Source organism: Pieris rapae, chromosome 4 (assembly GCF_905147795.1).
Source record: "Pieris rapae chromosome 4, ilPieRapa1.1, whole genome shotgun sequence".
Lineage (NCBI taxonomy): Eukaryota > Metazoa > Arthropoda > Insecta > Lepidoptera > Pieridae > Pieris > Pieris rapae.
Genome location: NC_059512.1, coordinates 3,406,425 through 3,425,173, shown reverse-complemented (window position 1 = coordinate 3,425,173; position 18,749 = coordinate 3,406,425). Strand labels below are relative to the sequence as shown.

Sequence of the window (18,749 nt, the reverse complement as noted above, 5' to 3'; positions counted from 1 at the left end):
CACAACGACAGACCTTACAAAACAGTGTTGCCAGATGGTCTTGGCGACATAGCCTTGGACTAATTTTATTTATTTTTTTATGGCAATAGTTATAACTTTATGCCAATTTCCAGTAAAAGCTAGGGAAACTAAACGCGAGAAAAAATAAAGAAACAACAAAACAAAGGGATAAAGATCTAATCATCTACGAACTTTTTCAATAATCTGGCCTACATAATTTTCAAAATCCGAGTTGGCAACACTGATAGGTAGTAACTAGGAGCAGTGTTGCCAGATAGGGCTATGTCTCTTACCGAGCTGCGTTATTATTGTATCCGCTGGCTACAGGTCTGGAATCTTATTTCTCTTAATAATAAATTATTGTTAATTAATAGTACGAATTTAATAAATATATAAGCAGTAATAAGCTCATGAATTTATTTTAACTTTCCCGCCATGATGGGGCTATCTCGGGGCTACACGCGCGCTCCGGTAGGGCATTTCGAGAAAAAAATATTCTGGTAACACTGACTAGGAAGCCTAGATAGTCGGCTAATAAATAAATTTAAAAAAAATGTCATATTGGTCCATAGACTTAGTATATACTAAGTCTATGTATTGGTCTGTGCTCAGTATCAATGTCATTTGACATTTGTATTTTGATTTTTGTGTACCCGAGGAAGTCTGAAAAGAATTGACCAGATTGATTTAATATATTTAATATTAATAAGTATTTTAACATCTCACTTATTTAATTCAAAGTGAGATTATTGACTCAGTAAATATGGTTGATAAAATTGATATGGCCTTAGATGATATTATACAAGCTGGTAAAAAAGGCAGAGGTGGTGGAACTGGACGGAAATTTGAAACGAAAAGATCAAATCGTGGTTTTCGGGGTAACAATCGTAATGGGGGCGTCTTGCGTGGCAGTAATCGTGGCGGAGTATCTAAGCCCACAAATTATAAAAGGGTAAATCTTAAAGTTAATTTTCGTATGTTGATTATTATACATAAATAAAAAATGGCGGCCAAGCGTGCTTTCGCGTCCTGTTCAGTTATGATGCTCGATAGTCTGTTGCACCAAACAGTTATTTAATTGTTTTGCAACTTTAAGCTTTTTACATCAAATTTTGTTTACATCGGTTGGAAATATTATAAACCCGTTCTTCGCGTCTTGTATTGTATTTCTACGCGCACATATCGATATCATAGATTTAGGCATTGTCAGTGTGCAAGGCCCTTGCAGCAAGGTTGTCACCATGCTTGAAGAGCTGGTGTAGAAAGATACACAATACAAGAGGAGTATTCAATGAAGATAACATTTCTTTACCTAATATGAATATGTGGCTGGATAAAACTGGGCTTTTACTAAGTGTACCTTAACAGCGTCAATTGGATAACAAGTGAACAACATTTTGTTTCTCATGTTTATTAACTCAATTATAACTTAATTTAAATTTTAAAAGGTTTAGTTATGAAAATATGTCGCCAATCTACAGAGGTTTTGAATTTCAACTTGAGGCATATGAGAGCAGATGGCATGACAATTTAGGACAAACTATTTCAGGGTGATGTTAACAGCACATGGAAACATGATATGTTCAATGAATTTAGTGATCAGAAGATACAAAGAGGTGCACCAATAACAACAGGACCTACAAAACTGCTTGTTTCTAATTTAGACTTTGGAGTTTCTGACTCTGACATACAAGAACTTTTTTCGGAGTTTGGCATTTTAAAAAGTGCTGCTGTGCACTATGACAGATCTGGTAGATCATTGGGTATGTTAATCTGATCATGTTATTATTTGCTATTTTACTTTTAACATTTGGTTTTTTTGACTAATTTGTCTGGTTTATTTAGGGACAGCTGATGTACTATTTGATAGGAGAGCAGATGCATTAAAGGCAATGAAACAGTACAATGGTGTACCCCTTGATGGTCGAGCAATGAACATACAGCTAGCTACATCAGAAATAAGCACATTTAGAGCAGAACCCAGAAGTAGATCTTTAGGTGGAGGTGGCCCTATTAGAAGAATGTCTGATAAAAGAGGTATTATTTTTTACCAATATTGTATGAAGGAAATTCAAACAAACTGTAGTTGTGATACAATTTCATAATCAAACTCGTTGGTTGCATGGTTTGCAAGCAGTGTTCTTATGATATTATAAGAGTAATTTTATATTCCTTTATCATCTATGATATAGTATTGCTATTAATCAGTATTTAATGATTTCTCCGGGAGGGTGAGAATGTAAAACAAATGATGTAAAAGTTTTAAAAATTCAAGAAAACTTATTATATTTTTACACATCACATTTTGTTCTTCCACATACAGTATTTACTTGTTGAATTATGTTTTTGAAATTAATCTATAAGTTATGTCTTAAATAACTTATCTGCTTAAGCATGTCAATGAATGTTAGGATCTCTTAACAAAACATTATTATACTTAGCATATCATTAAAAATTTTAGTACAATTAATATATTTCTGCATACTATCATTAACTTAATCATATATTTGGTATACAGGTGTGAATGTCAGAAACTCAAATGGAAGAGGAAGTGGGAGGCGTGGTGGGCGAGGAGGACGAGGCATAGGAGGACCAAGAGGAAAGAAACCTGTCCCCACAGCTGAACAACTTGATGCAGAGTTAGATGCTTATGTTAAAGAAATAAAATGATGATTACTAGTTCAAATAGGTTTAGCTAATAGGCATCCTTTAGAATATAATATTTTTGTAATAATTATCAATGTGACAATCGCCAAGTTGAAAAGAATTAAAATTTAAGTAAGAAAATACAAGGTATATGGTAAAATAAACTAAAATTTATTAAGTGAGTGAGTGTCAATAGTAAAATGTCTAAATTTACAGAAATATACCATAAGCACTAACAACTCTTTCATTGAAATGAAAAAATATAAAAAATCTCAATAAGATGAAATTCTGCAGCTATCAATAAGTATTAAACCAATTAACTCCTGGGAGGGTGAGAATGTAAAACAAAATATTGAACACTTGATATGGCTTTGAATGTTTTGGCAAAAAGTATATTAAAGCTTATAATATCTGTACCTTCATACAGTAAAGGTAAGGTACAAATAACCAAAAGCAAATTAGGGTGATGATACTATTTTTTTTAATTTTCTGTAAGTCCTATGTAACCAATGCCTTAGTAACTTAAATGATAAACATCTCAATAAATCAACATAATATCTGAGTGAGCTACACATGTGTCTATTGGAATTTACCTCTAGAAAAATCTTTCGTTAAGATCGGCTATGATTCTTGATATCGATAAATATATTGTTACAGTATTTCTTTCTAACAATTACCTATACTGTGATTTTAGATTTTTTGAATTCTGACATTTCAAAAGTGTTTCTATTAAAACATTTTTACATCTTTACTCGCGCCCTTTATACTGTTTGTAATGAAATGGGACGTAACTATCGATTTTAGTTACGTCCCTTTTCATTAAAGTAAAACCATTTTAATCTGGAGCACCGCACTTAATAAAATGGATACATTCAATAGCAAATAAAATGTATGTACATTGTACAGACTCAGGGGGTCTAGACAAGATGGCTTAACAGTAGTGTATGTAGAAAGTCGAAAACTAAAATTATATGAAAATGACAGCTCTGAGCTCTCAGCAGTTTTGAGTCAATTAACAGTTATAATAATTACCAGAGCCAGTGATTTGGCTTTTAGATATTCTCCATTTTTCTCTTCTGTACGATGAAAGGAGCACAGTCATTTTTTCTTTAATTCCGGCATTTTAGCGATTTATTATAATACGAAGAACTTTTGCTATTCCTCAGTAGTTCCTTTGTAGCAAACAGTCGTATTAATTTACGGCAACTTTGGTTATCCATAATTAGGAGCGCAACAAACACAAAAAAATACGATATGTCCGTCCCAACTGGCGCGCGCGCCACGACCACCCGTCGGAACGGACCGCTCCGCGTTCGGGTGCTCTAACGAACACATTGGCGCGCGTTCCAAAGTGGTATTCATTTCGCGCGGCTGGAGCGCGTGCCAATGTTCGACCTCTTGAAGCGCGTAATCGATACCCAGCTTATGACAAGCGCCTTTCACTTTATCCCTACTCCGCGGCCGACCGTCACGCGACATGCACTACACAGACCAAAAAGTTTGAGACGATGTAATAAAAGTTTCACTTTAATAAAGATATTTTGAGTTGAGCTACCGACTCTCGACCCGAACTGTCATTTAAATACAAACTTAGGTTTCAACTCTACATACATTACGTTAAGGCATCTTGACTAAGCCCCCAGCGTAAAAACAATTTGTCAGAAAGAACGGAAGATGAACGTTTTTAAAACTAACGTGCGTTGATATAATGCGAAAAAAATTGAACAAAATATTCATTAATAAGCTATAATAAAGCCTCTCGACTTCGATACACTTTGCGTCGTTTAGCTTAACTGCCTTAACCTGTTAACACCAAATCTATATAAGTCTAAGTCTTCGTAATCTGTGGCGGTGAATATTATATTGTTATTTGTTAGAGTAGGTTGTTTTTTAAGTTAGTAAACGCATTTAAGTGAGGTAAAACTCTAATTCTAGCAATAAAATGATTGCAATCAAAGTCTAAGTAACAATTATTAAGCAATCTAGGTTTGTGGAAATAGCTAACCCACCACGAACTATGAATCTATCAGGTGAGCCCAACTTGTAGTAATTTAAGTAAAAAATCGAATATTCTTCTTTAAATTAATGTGTTCCTTAATAGATCCTTCAGATGGTGGATCCAGCAGCGATGAGGGTTCAATAGCCGCAAAACGCCGACGATCAGATACCTTAGGTGCTTCCTCTACGACCTCTCATGGTTCTGGTACGTATTTAAATCAATTTAAGTAGTATGTACTATACCAATATGAAATCTAATTGGTATAATATAATAACCACCCAAATCACATTGTGTATTAATTTCACAAGTAATTTATAGCTGTTCAAGATGATTCAGATGATGAAAATAAAGGATATGGTGATCGTAGCTCGGATATTGGGGAAGACAACAGTAATACTGCTCTCACTGTGAAACCATTGCAAAGAAGTACTAGGCTGAGTCAAAGTAGCTTGAGTGAAAATTGTTCTTCCCCTAATGAAGGCTATATAGATGATTTTAGACCAAGATTTGAAGACAATGATGAGGTTTCTATAAGACCTGGTTTCTGTGGCAGTGGAGAAAATTCATTTTATAATAAAGTACCAGAGACAAAAGATATAAATGATGCATTTAAAAGTGAATATTCAGAAAAGTCTAAGAGAATAATGAGCAATATGGGTTATAAACCCGGCAAAGGTTTAGGTAAATTTGAACATGGAAGAGTTGACCCTATTCAGGCCTCAACACAAAAGGGTCGAAGGGGTTTAGGTTTGACTCCATCTTTGGTAGGAGAAGTACCTACAGATTTTAAGTGGTCGCCTGATGAAGCCAAAGCTGAGGCAAAAGAAGCAGTAGTAAGTATTTATCAATTTCACACAATAAGTGTATTTTTTTTTTGTCACAATAAAAAGAAACCATTAAAATAACAAAAAAAACAAAACTCAAAGAAGAGTTACACTTACATTTTGTTTGAGCTCTCATTAGACAAGAACTAAAAAAGCTAACGAAAGAGAAGAAAAGTTAAGATAGTGAAGAAAAACATGATTTAGAAATGAAATGAAACTGATACTTTATAATCACACATTTTCATTTTATTTTTATTAATCAGTCTGTATTAAACCATTTTTGGTTATTGGACTTTTTAGATTTTAGCTCTGCTGCCCATTAATCTGACATAATACTTTTACAAGGAAGCAGTCATTGAAACCTGAGTGGTTTTCCAGATTTTTTTGTAAAAATGGGTTATTTTTTTTTACATTCTCACACAATTCAGTGTATAAAGTCTCATGTAAATGGTCATATAACTTTTTATTATCCATGAGTCTTTTATTTACACATAATTTACTTTTTAAAGGTCTGGCTGCCACCCCCTCCTGTTGAAACCTTATCAGGAGATATTTTAGAAGAATGGTTAACAAAAGGACCAAAAAAACTAAGCATAGATAATGAAACACATTTTGTGGATCCAAACATTTTACAGGGTATTTTAAATGCTAAGGTAAGGTAATCATATATAATTTGAAAAATCTTGCTTTCATTGTAAATGTTTAAAATTACTTTCTTTTTATAAAATTGTTTAAGCTTGCATCATTTTTTTAGACAATATTTGACACATTAGATGATGAAGATTTGAGAAATGCAAGGTTTCGAAGCAATCCATATGAAACAATTGGATCTGTTATATTTTTAAACAGAGCAGCTGTCAAAATGGCTAACATTGATGCAGTATTTGATTTTATGTTCACTAATCCTAAAAAAGAAAATGGTGAACCAATGATCACTGATAAGGATATATTATATTTTGCTGATGTCTGTGCTGGACCTGGTGGATTTTCTGAATATGTTTTATTTAGAAAGAGTTGGGCAGCAAAAGGTAATTTTCTTTCTGTAATGCATATTATATTATATACATAAGAAGAATTTCTCTATATCATTTTTAGAAATATAAATTGTTATAAAATATAACACAGATCCATAATTACAAATGCACTAGCACCACAATGTATTACTTTACACAGATAATCTGTAAACAAAGGGACTTTATTTCTTTATATCTTGTCCATTTTAGCCTGACATTTTCATGAAATATAAATTTTAATATTGAATAGCAATACATATTTATTAAAGTGAAACTTTTACTACATCGTCTCAAAATTTTTGGTCTGTGTGGCGCATGTCTCGTGACGGTCACCCGCGGAGTAGGGATAAAGTGAAAGGCGGTCTTCATAGCCAAGGCCAAGGCCAATATGGCGGCGCACATAGTTCGCAGCAGCTGACCGTGTAGTGTATAGAATATTATTCATTTGTACAGTGCAGTGCACGCTATTTTAATATGTGTATATAATTGTTAAGTATTATGTATGTCGTACTCTCTAAGACACAGAATTCAATAAAAATATTACTTGGAGACTTAGTCTACTTTTATTAGTCCCATTATCATTCCAATTTGCGAAGTATAAATTTAAGATTGATAAAGCAATTTTATACCTTTAATGGAATATTATTTACTTCTACCGTGGTTTCATAAAACCATACATCCTTTTTTTTATTTAGTTCTTCTTGTCTAGATCAAAGTTTAGTGATTGAGAATAAGAATATTTATGTATGTATAATAAAAAATATTTAATTAAAGACACATTATTCGATATTAATTTCAGGATTTGGTTTTACTTTAAAAGGAGGTAATGATTTTAAACTCTTGGACTTCTATGCTGGTACTCCCGAGACATTTAATACATTTTATGGTGTGAAGGATGATGGCAACATTTTTGATCCTGCTAATTTAATGTCACTTATAGATTATGTTTTAAATCAAACAGATGACAAAGGGGTGCACTTTCTAATGGCAGATGGGGTATGTTACATGATCAGCATAGCTGTGTGACATCAAAACTACTTATTTTATTTAGAGAATGTGATTTTTTATATCTGAGTCTCTAGTATGGCTTCAAATATAGCTGTGACAATATTTTCGATATTTTCAGGGGTTCTCTGTGAGTGGTCAAGAAAATATTCAGGAAATATTATCAAAACAATTATACCTATGCCAGTGTCTTGCAGCCTTGATGCTAGTGAGGACTGGTGGTCATTTTGTTGTGAAATTATTTGATGTTTTTACAAAATTTAGTGTTGGTCTTATTTATATTATGTACAGATGTTTTGAAAAAGGTAAGGCAATATACACATTTTTATTTAAACATTCTTGTTGGGTATAGAATCTCCCAACATTTATTAGCTTTTAATTACCGATTGCAAAGACGCGAAATACCTTATTTACGCTTATAATTCTATCAATTTTATTAATTTAACTATTATTCAGACAGTTAAAATATAATTATTTTTTCTTATCTAATTTAATATCAAATATTTCGGACATTCATTCTTAAAATAATATGTACATTTCAGTGTGTATATTTAAACCAGTGACGTCTCGGCCGGCTAATTCCGAAAGGTATCTAGTTTGTAAGTGGAAAAAGGTGGGCACAGAATCTGCTGAGCGACATCTGCAGTCGGTTAACTCAATGTTGTGGAATGAGCTTGACAGAGAGGATGATATTACTGAATTGGTACCATTGTCTGTGCTCATGGATGATCAGCCCTTTTTTGAGTACATATACAAGAGCAATTGTGTGTAAGTATAAGTAATATTTGGTTTAATTTAAAACCTCACTCTATATATAGTATGAATATTTTTTTTTTCAAATCTATATATATACATATAAGAGCTGAGATTTGCAACCCATCTATTGGTTATTATTATTAAAATATCCCAAGTTGTGGAAAATTGAAAACGATTAACATGACGCAAAGAAAACTTATTTATATATGTTTTATCTGAATGTATATACTGTGGTGTGTATATAGTTTGTTGATTGGGTAGGCAAAATTAAAACAAAAACTAATGTATTAGAAATATAAATGTATTAGATCTAGCTTCCAGAAACCACCTATCCCTTCATTCCTCTAATAACTGATCACTCCTGTTCCCTTCATATAGATCCAGCTTTTTCAATACCTCCTTCATTGTCACTGCTATTTGGTTGTCAATGTTCCCTGCCTGTAGCCGTGCAGACCTCGCGCAGTAGGAAATCATTAATGTGTATGTAAGTTTTCCACAAATTTCTCGAAATCTATGTCTTATCGAGATGTTCCTACACTTTTGCTTAAACCAAGTGTATAAAACTTAGGGAACGGTCCAAGTTTCATCAATATTGGTTCAGTAGCACTTAGCAGTAACAGTAATATACATTGACGCATACATGAAGTCTGTTTATTTCTTCTGTAGTCACTTTTATATGAATTTATAGAATATGTGCTGGCAAGGTTGCCGCATGAGGTCTAAGTTAGTAACTAAATATATTCTATTACAGCCTTGGAGAGAAACAAATAAAAAATCTACTAAAACTAGCAGAATTTAGTAAAAACAAAGAATTAAATGAGACATGTCAGGCTGAAATGAGAGAACAGTGTTTGCAGTTGTGGCAAGTAAGATTGAATGCATATGAACAATAATAATTTCATATGCATGCAAAAGTTAAAATCTAGTTCTAGAAAATTCTAATATTTTCTATGATTTAAGTAAAGTTTTAACAGATATATACAAAACTTCGAATTCTTTAGACTAATAATAATAATTTCATTAGAAAATTGTATTGAAAAGATGTTGTCTTGCTGTAACATTAACTCTTTTAACGAATTCATTAAATCTATGCGGAATATAGGAGTAGCAGAATAATTAAGACTGCATTTTAATCATAGTACATTGATTATTGTAAGAATAAAAAATAAATTGTATAAAATAAATATATACAATATTTTATAGTCCATCTGTTTTTTGATCATTTTTTTATTAATTACTTTTAGTTATCATATAAAATAAAATAAATCAGTGGCGCTACAACCTCTTAAGGTTTTGGCCTCAGATTTCTAAATCCGGTTTATGATAATTTTTTAAACCTAATAGGTAAGTAGGTGATCAGCCTCCAGTGCCGTCACACGTCGTCGATTTTTCGGGTCATGTCGGTTTCTTCACGATGTTTTCCTTCACTTTTCAAAGTCCATTGGTGCACAGCCGGGGTTCGAACCTTCGACCTTAGATATGAGAATCGCACGCTGAAGCCATTAGGCCAACACTGCTTAGTTATTATATTATGTTCCCATTTAGTTATTATAAACTACAACTACATTTAAATATGTACTACATGTTTTGTGTACTCTAGCTGAGTTCACCAAGAGGTGCTTGTTTAATTTTTTGCTAGGTATGATTTAGATGTGGGTTTATATTGTAGAGTTATCTAGGTATTGTGTAGTTCTGTCGTATTAGCAATAAACAATAAAATCTAAAAAATATGTGTCCAAATTCGCATTTCGAGATAATTTCTTACAGCTTCCTGACAAAGTGAGAACACAGCCAGAGCGTAAGGGACCAGACGAGACGATGTTAAGCATTTTGGCGAAATTACGAAAGCCACCTGCGGACTCAAACAATGCATTTGCCTTTAAAAATGCAACCCTCAACAAACAACCGATATATTTGGAAACCCCAGCGGATATGAAATTACTGAAAAATGCATACGATTGGCATTTCACATTCCTCACGAGTAGTAAAGGCAGTACTGATTTGAGGATTTTTATTGGTAAGTTCAGTAATGTTTCTGCATTCCAAATAGCCGAATTGATTAAGCTCTGAATTAAGTAAAGACTTATAAAGGTTATTGTTCAATTAATAGTAAAAATTAATTCTATGTTAATTTGCATTAACTAAGTAAGTTTGTATCTTGGGACTCTGCAATCATTAAAGAAAAACTATATCCTTCTAAATTTATGGATTGTTAGAGTGCGTATGTTTTATGTTAAATGTCGTATAAATAAATGTTTGCAGGCTGTGGGGGCAAGCGTGTTTATCAGTTAGACGGAACTAGCTGGAGAATTTTAGCTGACTTGCAAATAACACTACCCGCAAATACAATTTTGTATGGAGAGGTAAATTTTTGTGTTCCATTCTGTTTCTAAATATCTTTCAATTAATAGATTTTAGGCGAGTTTAAGTGCAACAATAAAAGAATTGTCGAGACGGAGGTGATTCCGCGTTGCCTTTCCCTTTTTCAAATGGTGTGTTTTGTATTTATTACAGATAGTTAAAGAATGCCGTGGCCAAAGCATGCGACAAATGCACACTAAGGCACTACACGTAATAGATGCTCTGATGTTAGGAGGGAAAGACATATCATATCTACCACTATCAGCTCGGTAACTATTTATTGATGTAATAATAAGATTTTATAATTATATATATTGAAACCAGGTGGTGGGGTAATAATTCAACTAAATAGTCAATAATTTAATGTTTAGTGAAACAAAAATAGTAATACAAAAATATATTATAAGTTATAAAAAAAAGTTTGAATGCGACACAAATCAGTAAAAATAACATGATTTTGATAGATAAAGTATTTTACTTACTAAAAAAGATTTGATCAAAATTTGATCTTTGATATTTCACTTTAATTAATTTGTTTTATTCATTAAAACCAGATCTATTTGCCTTCTATTATTTAGTTCCTCTTTTTGTTTCAGAGTTAATCAATGTTCTCTATTTTGTACTGCATTGGAAAAACATTTGTGTACACCAGGCTTACCAATACGATGTAAACGTTTCTTCAATTTGGAGTTATTTTCAACAGCAATAGCCAATTTAGAGTATCGGTCAATGAAAAGGATACGTAAAGCTGTGACTATGGACATACCTAAACGTAATAATAGAGACGATATGTTCTATGTTGTTGGCTCTTTGCTTTTTATAAGAGAAGTGAGAGGTACTTACGAGCATATACTTTTTTTAATTGTGCTACGCCATCCCCAAAGATATATTTTTGTGTTAATTTTGATGCTTATTCTAGCGTATGTCAAATTTTACAATCAGACATACACATTAATCGAACTTGTGATATATTACTGTTATAAAAAGTGTTATAGGCAGACTTTAAATTTAATACATGATGTCTAACAATTGAAGTACGTCCTAATTTTTTCGAATCATAAATTGTTGCTATTTTTAATAAATCATTTTTGTTTTTAGAACCATGGTCAGGTCAAATGTCAAAGTCAAGAGGTCTAAAATATTATTTTCGCATGGACAAAGATGGTAAACGGTACAGTGAGTATGAAATTCCTGATGATGCCGCATTGGATATGATATCTGCATACAAGAGTAGGATTATGTGGTCCTGGGGTGATGCTGCCAACGCTATTTTCGATGGTCAGGTACAAAATGGGGTGTCCAGAACAGATATGGAAGTACATGTCGCTCGTAATATTGACAGATAACTTTCTATGAGTTTATAGTTGTTTTATACATTATATTCTGTAAGTGAAATTAAATGACTTTTTATTTCAAATAATCAAATTTTAATAATAAATGTGTTACAAACATATATACATTTTTAATGTCGCCCATTCCTAATGCTATTCAATTCATAGGGGTAAGGAACTCAAAAAATAACGGGATTTTCAATGTTAAAAAGGCTAATTTGATAAAAAGATTACGAAAAAGACTTATATGGCCGGGATGATTCATGTTACAACTTAACGAAAAGATATGTATCCTGTGGTCTTTTATGAAATTTAAAAATAAGTGTTATTTGATCACAAATTATTCGTTAGTTTTCTACACATCACATTAATGGCTTAAGGTGTACTTTCTTTTTGATGATTTTCGCTGTATGGAGACCAGTTTAGGTATGGTGGATTTTACTACTTGTTTTTATTTTATTTTATGACCTGGTAACATAGACCTTTGGATTTTACAGTTGAAAGCTAGGGTAGTACTAATAACTTCGGTAGCTATAGTGATAGACTTTTTATAGTCTGCGGCGTCAAAAATGACTATTAGGGATGTTAGATAAACATCGATATTGACAACGATGTCATTATCGAAAGCCTAACATTGATGTTCGATATTCATCGAAGACTGAATATCGATGTTGGATATCATCGATGATTTTTGCATTAATATCTGACAAAGAAATAAAATATAGTATTGGTTCGAAATTTATTAAGAAACAGAACATACTTCGATATTTTTATCCACTGACTGAATAAAAACTAATATTGATAAAGAAGAACCTTTTAATATATTTTTTTGTTGATAAAGAGTAGTGAGGAAGTGTGAGAGGGAAAGGGTGAGTGAGACTACACCTACTACTACTACCTGGGCACAAAGAATGAATACGTGTTTAAAATTTAAATAAACCTGTTTTGTGGATGCATTCATAGAAGACATGAATTGTTTCGTAAATTGCATCGGTCGTGCGGGAGACCGTGAGTTCACATCGATGTTTGATTCAGTTAACATCGATGTTACGATATTTTTGGTATAGCAACATCGATGACAAAATATCGATGTTTTTGCTTTCACATCCCTAATGGCTATATATGTAATGTCAGAATTCAGAAATTTCGCGCGTATTTTTGTGTTACACTTTTACTGACAGTTAAAAAAAATATTATAATAAATACGGCCCACGACACGAGTCACGACTTACGAATAAATTGTTGTCATTGCAGTCTATTTAAAAGTATAAAACTTTCAACATATCAAAATTGTCATTTAAGTACTATTATATTCCTTAATTAATAGGAAATCTTAATAAAAATCATGACTGTTGGACAGACGGCAATAAATTTGCCATGGTACGTATTATTATTTATAACGTGCACTTTTATCATTTTTATAAAATGAAAATTCTTAACTATTACAGGGTAGAAAAGTATCGACCATCAAAATTAGACGATTTGGTTTCGCATGATGATATTGTTAAAACTAGTAAGCATTTTCCCCGTTCTTTAATACTTTGATTAAACTAAAAACTTTAATTTAACTTTGAAATGTAAATTTTCAGTTAACCAATTTATGAAAGAAAACCAACTACCTCACTTATTGTTTTATGGCCCTCCAGGCACAGGAAAGACATCCACAATACTGGCTTGTGCTAAACAGATGTACACACCCCAACAATTTAATTCAATGGTAAGACACTTTATGTAAATATTCTTATGTTTATTCCATAAAAAATGTTGTTTGGCATTAAGTTAAAAATATTTTATTTTATAATATTTAAACAATATTTGAATATAGAATGAGTCAAATGAGAAATTTTAGGAATTTCTTGTTAAATACTTGTATTAACGGACTATAATAATACATTTACATCAGACATTTAAAATGTACACAATCAAGCCTCAGCTAAGCTACAAGTTTGTTTGATAATAATACAACATTTTCATTTAAGTAAATTATTTTTATGTAAATTTTTCAAGGTTTTAGAATTAAATGCTTCTGATGATCGAGGTATTGGAATTGTAAGAGGCCAAATATTAAGTTTTGCTTCAACAAGAACAATCTTTAAAGCAGGACCCAAACTTATTATTCTTGATGAAGCTGATGCTATGACCAATGATGCTCAAAATGCTTTGAGAAGAAGTAAGTTAATGATAATGTTATTTATATGAATATTATTACTTGACTGTTAGCTTAGCTATTATATGTGATCCATAATATAATTCCATTACATTATTTGGCTTTTGAGAGATAATTTATTGTATTACTTACTAATGTTGGTTAATTCAATATGGAACTAAAAATCTATATTAACCAATTTATATAAGCTCTGTCAATGGGGTTTATGGTTACTATGGAGATTAATTGGACAACATAGGTTAACTTAGAATGTTTAAAACAACATGTGATACAAGAAATGAAATTAAGCTGAATAGTCTGTGATGTCTGATAATGAAGATGATGTGCATGGTAAAACTATAAAAATTACCCTTGTTGGTGATCCTGGGACTGGTAAAGTAAGTCAAAGATAATAATTTATTTGTATACTCATGACCTAGCTTTAATTTATAATAGCTTTTAGTATCATGCTTCTTATTTATTGTTTTGTTTTGTTTGAAAGTTAATAATGATCCACAGACAAGCTTATGCAATAGATATCTTGGTGGTACTGGTATTACTAGCAGCACTCATGGAGCAGAGGTAACGGCAGGGCAGTGCCTAGGCCTTCGCCCTCCTATCCCATTACAACTGTGTGACGTTGCGGGGAATGCTTTAAATACGCCTATGTTTACTAACTACCTTTATGCTTCAGATGTGAGTTATTTATACTATAATTTGATCTTTATGATACTTGTATTACTTAAATATGCTTTTAAAAGTTATAGTTCAAGAATTTCTTATTAGTTTTGAGAAAATATCTATTTCGTGAGACAGCTAACAATCTATGTATTAACAGTTAATGGATACAAATAGTATTTAACTTCACAGATAATAATATTTGTTTATGATTTAACCAATTTACAAAGTTTTGAGAATTTGGACACATGGATTAAATCTGTAAATGAGATTAACAAAGGTGAAGTTAAGAAACCGTTGATGGCACTTTTTGGTAACAAATCAGATTTAGAGCATCAGAGGGCCGTGAGACTGTCCAGTGTACAGAAGTTTTCTTCCCAACATTTGCTAGACCATTTCAAAGGTTCCTCTAGGACTGGAGAAATGGTATTTATTAATTTGATAATTCTTTGCAAGCTTTGACAAAATTAAACATTGTTGAGCATATACAGATTACTCATGTCTACTTTTTATATTTTATTTATTTCTAAACATGTCAATAACTGTTAATTGTGCACTCAGTACTAATAATAAAATATAAAACAGAAACAAATTAAAAAAAAAACTCTTTAGTTAAACTTTATATCAAGTAACTTAATGTTATCTCATCGCTCGTTTGATCATGTGTTTGCGGTATTTTGTATGGTTTAGTTTAGAAATATATAAATTGTAGTAAAACTTATAACTTTTACCTACCTAGAAAGAAAAATAATAGTTATTATATTTTAGGTAAACGATGCCTTTACGACTTTAGTCGCTCGTGTCCAAGGCACAAAAGCCAGGTTGATATTGGCGCCAGATAGAAAATCCCCGTTTATATACGAGACTCCAAAGTCCAACGATCAAGCTCTCATAATGAACAGAAAAGCATTGCGAAAACTTCAAAGGAAGGAGTCTTCTGTCTGCGTATTGCAATAAAAAAACTGACATATATTTGTTTTTTTTTTCAACCAATTAAAAAAAACCAAGTAAAACTGTAAATGTACACTTTTCAGTGATTGAAGTTTATTCTTATTAAAGTGTTTTGCTGCTTGAGACATGTAATATGTCATTTTGGGATATTGATATTTAGCATTTATGTACTGTGTTCCATGGCTAGGAAGTCCTAGTTATACAAAGTAAAACAGTTACCATGGCAACAAATGTCGTATTACGGCTGTTAAGAGATTGGTGAGAATGTGCTTTAAAGTTTTAAGTGACAGTCAAGAACGGTGTAAATTATGCATAACCAGGCTTATGAATAACATCTTAGCAAATATTACAGTGCTGTCATAATAATTATATAAACCTAGTATATATGAAAGGTATAGTTGCCATGTACAGTCATATTTTGGTGTATGTTTACAGTTATCGAGAAGTATACAGAAAATGTGAGATTTTGCATTATTTGCAATTATTTGGGTAAAATAATACCAGCGCTGCAGTCGCGATGCACACGTTTTCGTTTCGCACCACTTCAGCAGAGTCAGATAGTCCCTCGATTACAGGAAATTGTTGAAAAAGAGGGGTGAGTTTTATTAAATACATATACACATTCAGAAATGTTTACCATTTATGTACAATGTTAAAGTAATTCGAATAATAGTTATCTAAACCAAAATTTCATTATTTTACTATGACGCAGTTTGGTATTTGAAAGTTGTGATTTGACACATTCCTTATATGGATTTCGAAAGCAAAAGCGAATGTTAGTGTTAGGGTCCTCCTAGAGAAGAGCGTACTTTTTTTTAAAAGACCGGCAACGCGCTCGCCAATCTCTGGCATTGATTGTCCTTGGGCGGCGGGGCGGTATGACTTAACATCAGGTGAAGTTTGCTTCCTGCTGTATATAAAAAAATGTTATATAAAACGCTTTTAAAATACAATACGATATTAAAGTTAAGCTTTCTATAGCTAATATATGTGTTATACAAAATCTGCGAAAAATTACTTTTTTTATCGTTTAAGAAATCTATTTTGTTGAATATAAGCTATGTAGAACCAGCCTAGACTGTACATTTTGCTCCCTCAGTCTTTTTTAGTTTTATAATCGTGGTGAAATTGTCGCAGTGACGCCCCGTATATGCAGGCATCCTCTTCAGAATGTTATCATTTACATTAATTTTATTTTTTCATAATTTTAGGGTAAAAATTTCAGAGGACGGCATAAAAGCGTTATTGACACTCTCAGGTGGGGATATGCGAAAAGTATTAAACACATTACAAAGCACTTGGCTGGCGTATCGTGACGTCACGGAGGATAATGTCTACACTTGTGTTGGTCATCCTCTCCGGTCGGACATAAATAGCATACTGAATTGGCTACTTAATGAGAATGATTTCGCTACCTCATTTCAACGTATCCTTTGAATTAACCATTGATTTGTTTAAAAAAATATATAAGATTTTTTGATAGTACATAATATATAGATTTGTTGACATTTATTTTTTTATTAATATAAAAATAAATGTCATGAAAAATTTTAGCGTTTTAAAGAAATGTTTTCAGAGTTGCGATTTTTATTTCTCCCAGTATCTGAAATTAGCAATTTCGCCATATTTTTCATCAGGTGTGGAACAGGTATTTCATCGTCTGGATTCCACATTGGTATTTTAGGTCTAACACCAATTTTTGGACGACAGGACATGTTCCCATACTCGGTTGTAGTATTTGTACTTATTTTTTTGTATATATTTTGAGAATCTTTCATCCAGTTACTTATTTTTATTATAGAAAATAAACACCTCCGCGATCGGTTTATACAAAATTAAATGTTACAAAATACATAGTTAATTTATTTCTTAGAATATGCTTGAAAATGAATAATTTTTGTATACTTTGAATATAATTTAAAACGGCATATTATGTAACGCTCAGTATTTTTGATAACTGAAGTTTGAAAATAGTAACAGATATTTAATTTTATAAATTCGTTTTCTTATAAATAAAACAGACATCCAGGATTTGAAAATTGCGAAAGGTTTAGCGCTGGGCGACATATTGACGGAGATACACACCATAATTACAAGATGTAAGTCTAAATCGCAAGTTTAATTAATATCAGCTGCGACTTCATACAACATAAATACAATATTACCAAATCAACCACAAAATATTCGTTATATATTTTTACCTATGACCTTGTTATTACGATATCGAATGCCTTTAGAGTATAATATATCGTAACGTACAGTTTTAAGCGCATAAAATATTTAAAAAATACAACAATTGAGTAAAAATAAAAATTATCGCCTGTATTTTGTTTTTTATAGATTCAACTGATATTTAATAAGCCCGTAGTCACGGTTATTGATGTGGATGCTGCAGCAATGTGCAAACATGCCTTAGATACACTGATTTATCGGGGATTATAACCCATTATGTCTACAAACGTATCAAAATGCTTACTGACAGCTGTATAATATTTTCGATGCGTTAATATATATCTCTTTTTCAGTAAAACTACCCCCAGAGGTGTTCATATCCTTGTTAATAAAGATGGCGGATTCGGAAGCGCGTCTTGCGAGCGGATGTAGTGAACGAATAGAACTGGCAGCCCTTATCGCCGCTTTTCAGCAGGCCAGAGAACAAGTCAATATAAACGACTTACTCTAAACGGACAAACAGACCCAAGGTTGAGAAGTTAAGTATCGAGTTTCAGTCGCTGTATTATTATTAAGATTTTTATTAAAACCAGCTTTTTGATAAAATTTGTTGTGTAATTATTACATACTTCCTACTTTAGAATGTCAAAGAAAATAAGTTTCGAACATACGTACATAAGTGTAAACATTACATGAATCGTATTAGGCCTACAGTTCAATTTTTAATATGTTATGTGACTTCTTTTCTAAGTTCTTCTCTTGAAGTTTTTATTCTTGTAAGAATAATCTGCAATTAATAATATATTTGCATGCATCCGTTTCTTTGATAATTGAAGTGGAACTTCTTAATGAGCATTAGGGTAATTT

The 18,749-nt window shown here is 32.0% G+C and overlaps 4 protein-coding genes across 5 annotated transcripts; all 4 read left to right on the top strand.

Annotated features, from left to right (window-relative positions):
• Positions 1 to 622: 622 nt before the first annotated feature.
• Positions 623 to 2,882, top strand: LOC110995137 (THO complex subunit 4). Of its 2 annotated transcripts, none has more exons than XM_045628041.1 (4): positions 623 to 952; positions 1,535 to 1,763; positions 1,846 to 2,037; positions 2,519 to 2,882. In XM_045628041.1, the coding sequence occupies exons 1-4, from the start codon at positions 764 to 766 to the stop codon at positions 2,668 to 2,670; spliced, it is 762 nt and encodes a 253-aa protein (XP_045483997.1). In that variant the 5' UTR covers positions 623 to 763; the 3' UTR covers positions 2,671 to 2,882. The 2 variants fall into 2 exon arrangements, with proteins under 2 accessions (XP_045483997.1, XP_045483998.1); XM_045628042.1 differs by having other exon boundaries at positions 625 to 952; positions 1,550 to 1,763.
• Positions 2,883 to 4,301: 1,419 nt separating this feature from the next.
• Positions 4,302 to 12,004, top strand: LOC110995115 (cap-specific mRNA (nucleoside-2'-O-)-methyltransferase 1). The gene is made up of 14 exons (XM_022262119.2): positions 4,302 to 4,676; positions 4,748 to 4,849; positions 4,964 to 5,478; positions 5,979 to 6,122; positions 6,224 to 6,497; positions 7,282 to 7,478; positions 7,609 to 7,792; positions 8,030 to 8,255; positions 8,995 to 9,109; positions 10,011 to 10,260; positions 10,506 to 10,606; positions 10,758 to 10,873; positions 11,201 to 11,439; positions 11,703 to 12,004. The coding sequence occupies exons 1-14, from the start codon at positions 4,664 to 4,666 to the stop codon at positions 11,948 to 11,950; spliced, it is 2,724 nt and encodes a 907-aa protein (XP_022117811.2). The 5' UTR covers positions 4,302 to 4,663; the 3' UTR covers positions 11,951 to 12,004.
• Positions 12,005 to 13,126: 1,122 nt separating this feature from the next.
• On the top strand, positions 13,127 to 18,486 carry LOC110995094 (replication factor C subunit 5). The gene is made up of 8 exons (XM_022262088.2): positions 13,127 to 13,315; positions 13,384 to 13,448; positions 13,525 to 13,652; positions 13,943 to 14,105; positions 16,146 to 16,305; positions 16,922 to 17,136; positions 17,732 to 17,809; positions 18,236 to 18,486. The coding sequence occupies exons 1-8, from the start codon at positions 13,281 to 13,283 to the stop codon at positions 18,391 to 18,393; spliced, it is 1,002 nt and encodes a 333-aa protein (XP_022117780.2). The 5' UTR covers positions 13,127 to 13,280; the 3' UTR covers positions 18,394 to 18,486.
• LOC110995095 (ras-related protein Rab-28) lies at positions 14,198 to 16,135 on the top strand. The gene is made up of 4 exons (XM_022262089.2): positions 14,198 to 14,479; positions 14,601 to 14,777; positions 14,952 to 15,185; positions 15,528 to 16,135. The coding sequence occupies exons 1-4, from the start codon at positions 14,405 to 14,407 to the stop codon at positions 15,714 to 15,716; spliced, it is 675 nt and encodes a 224-aa protein (XP_022117781.2). The 5' UTR covers positions 14,198 to 14,404; the 3' UTR covers positions 15,717 to 16,135.
• Positions 18,487 to 18,749: the final 263 nt, after the last annotated feature.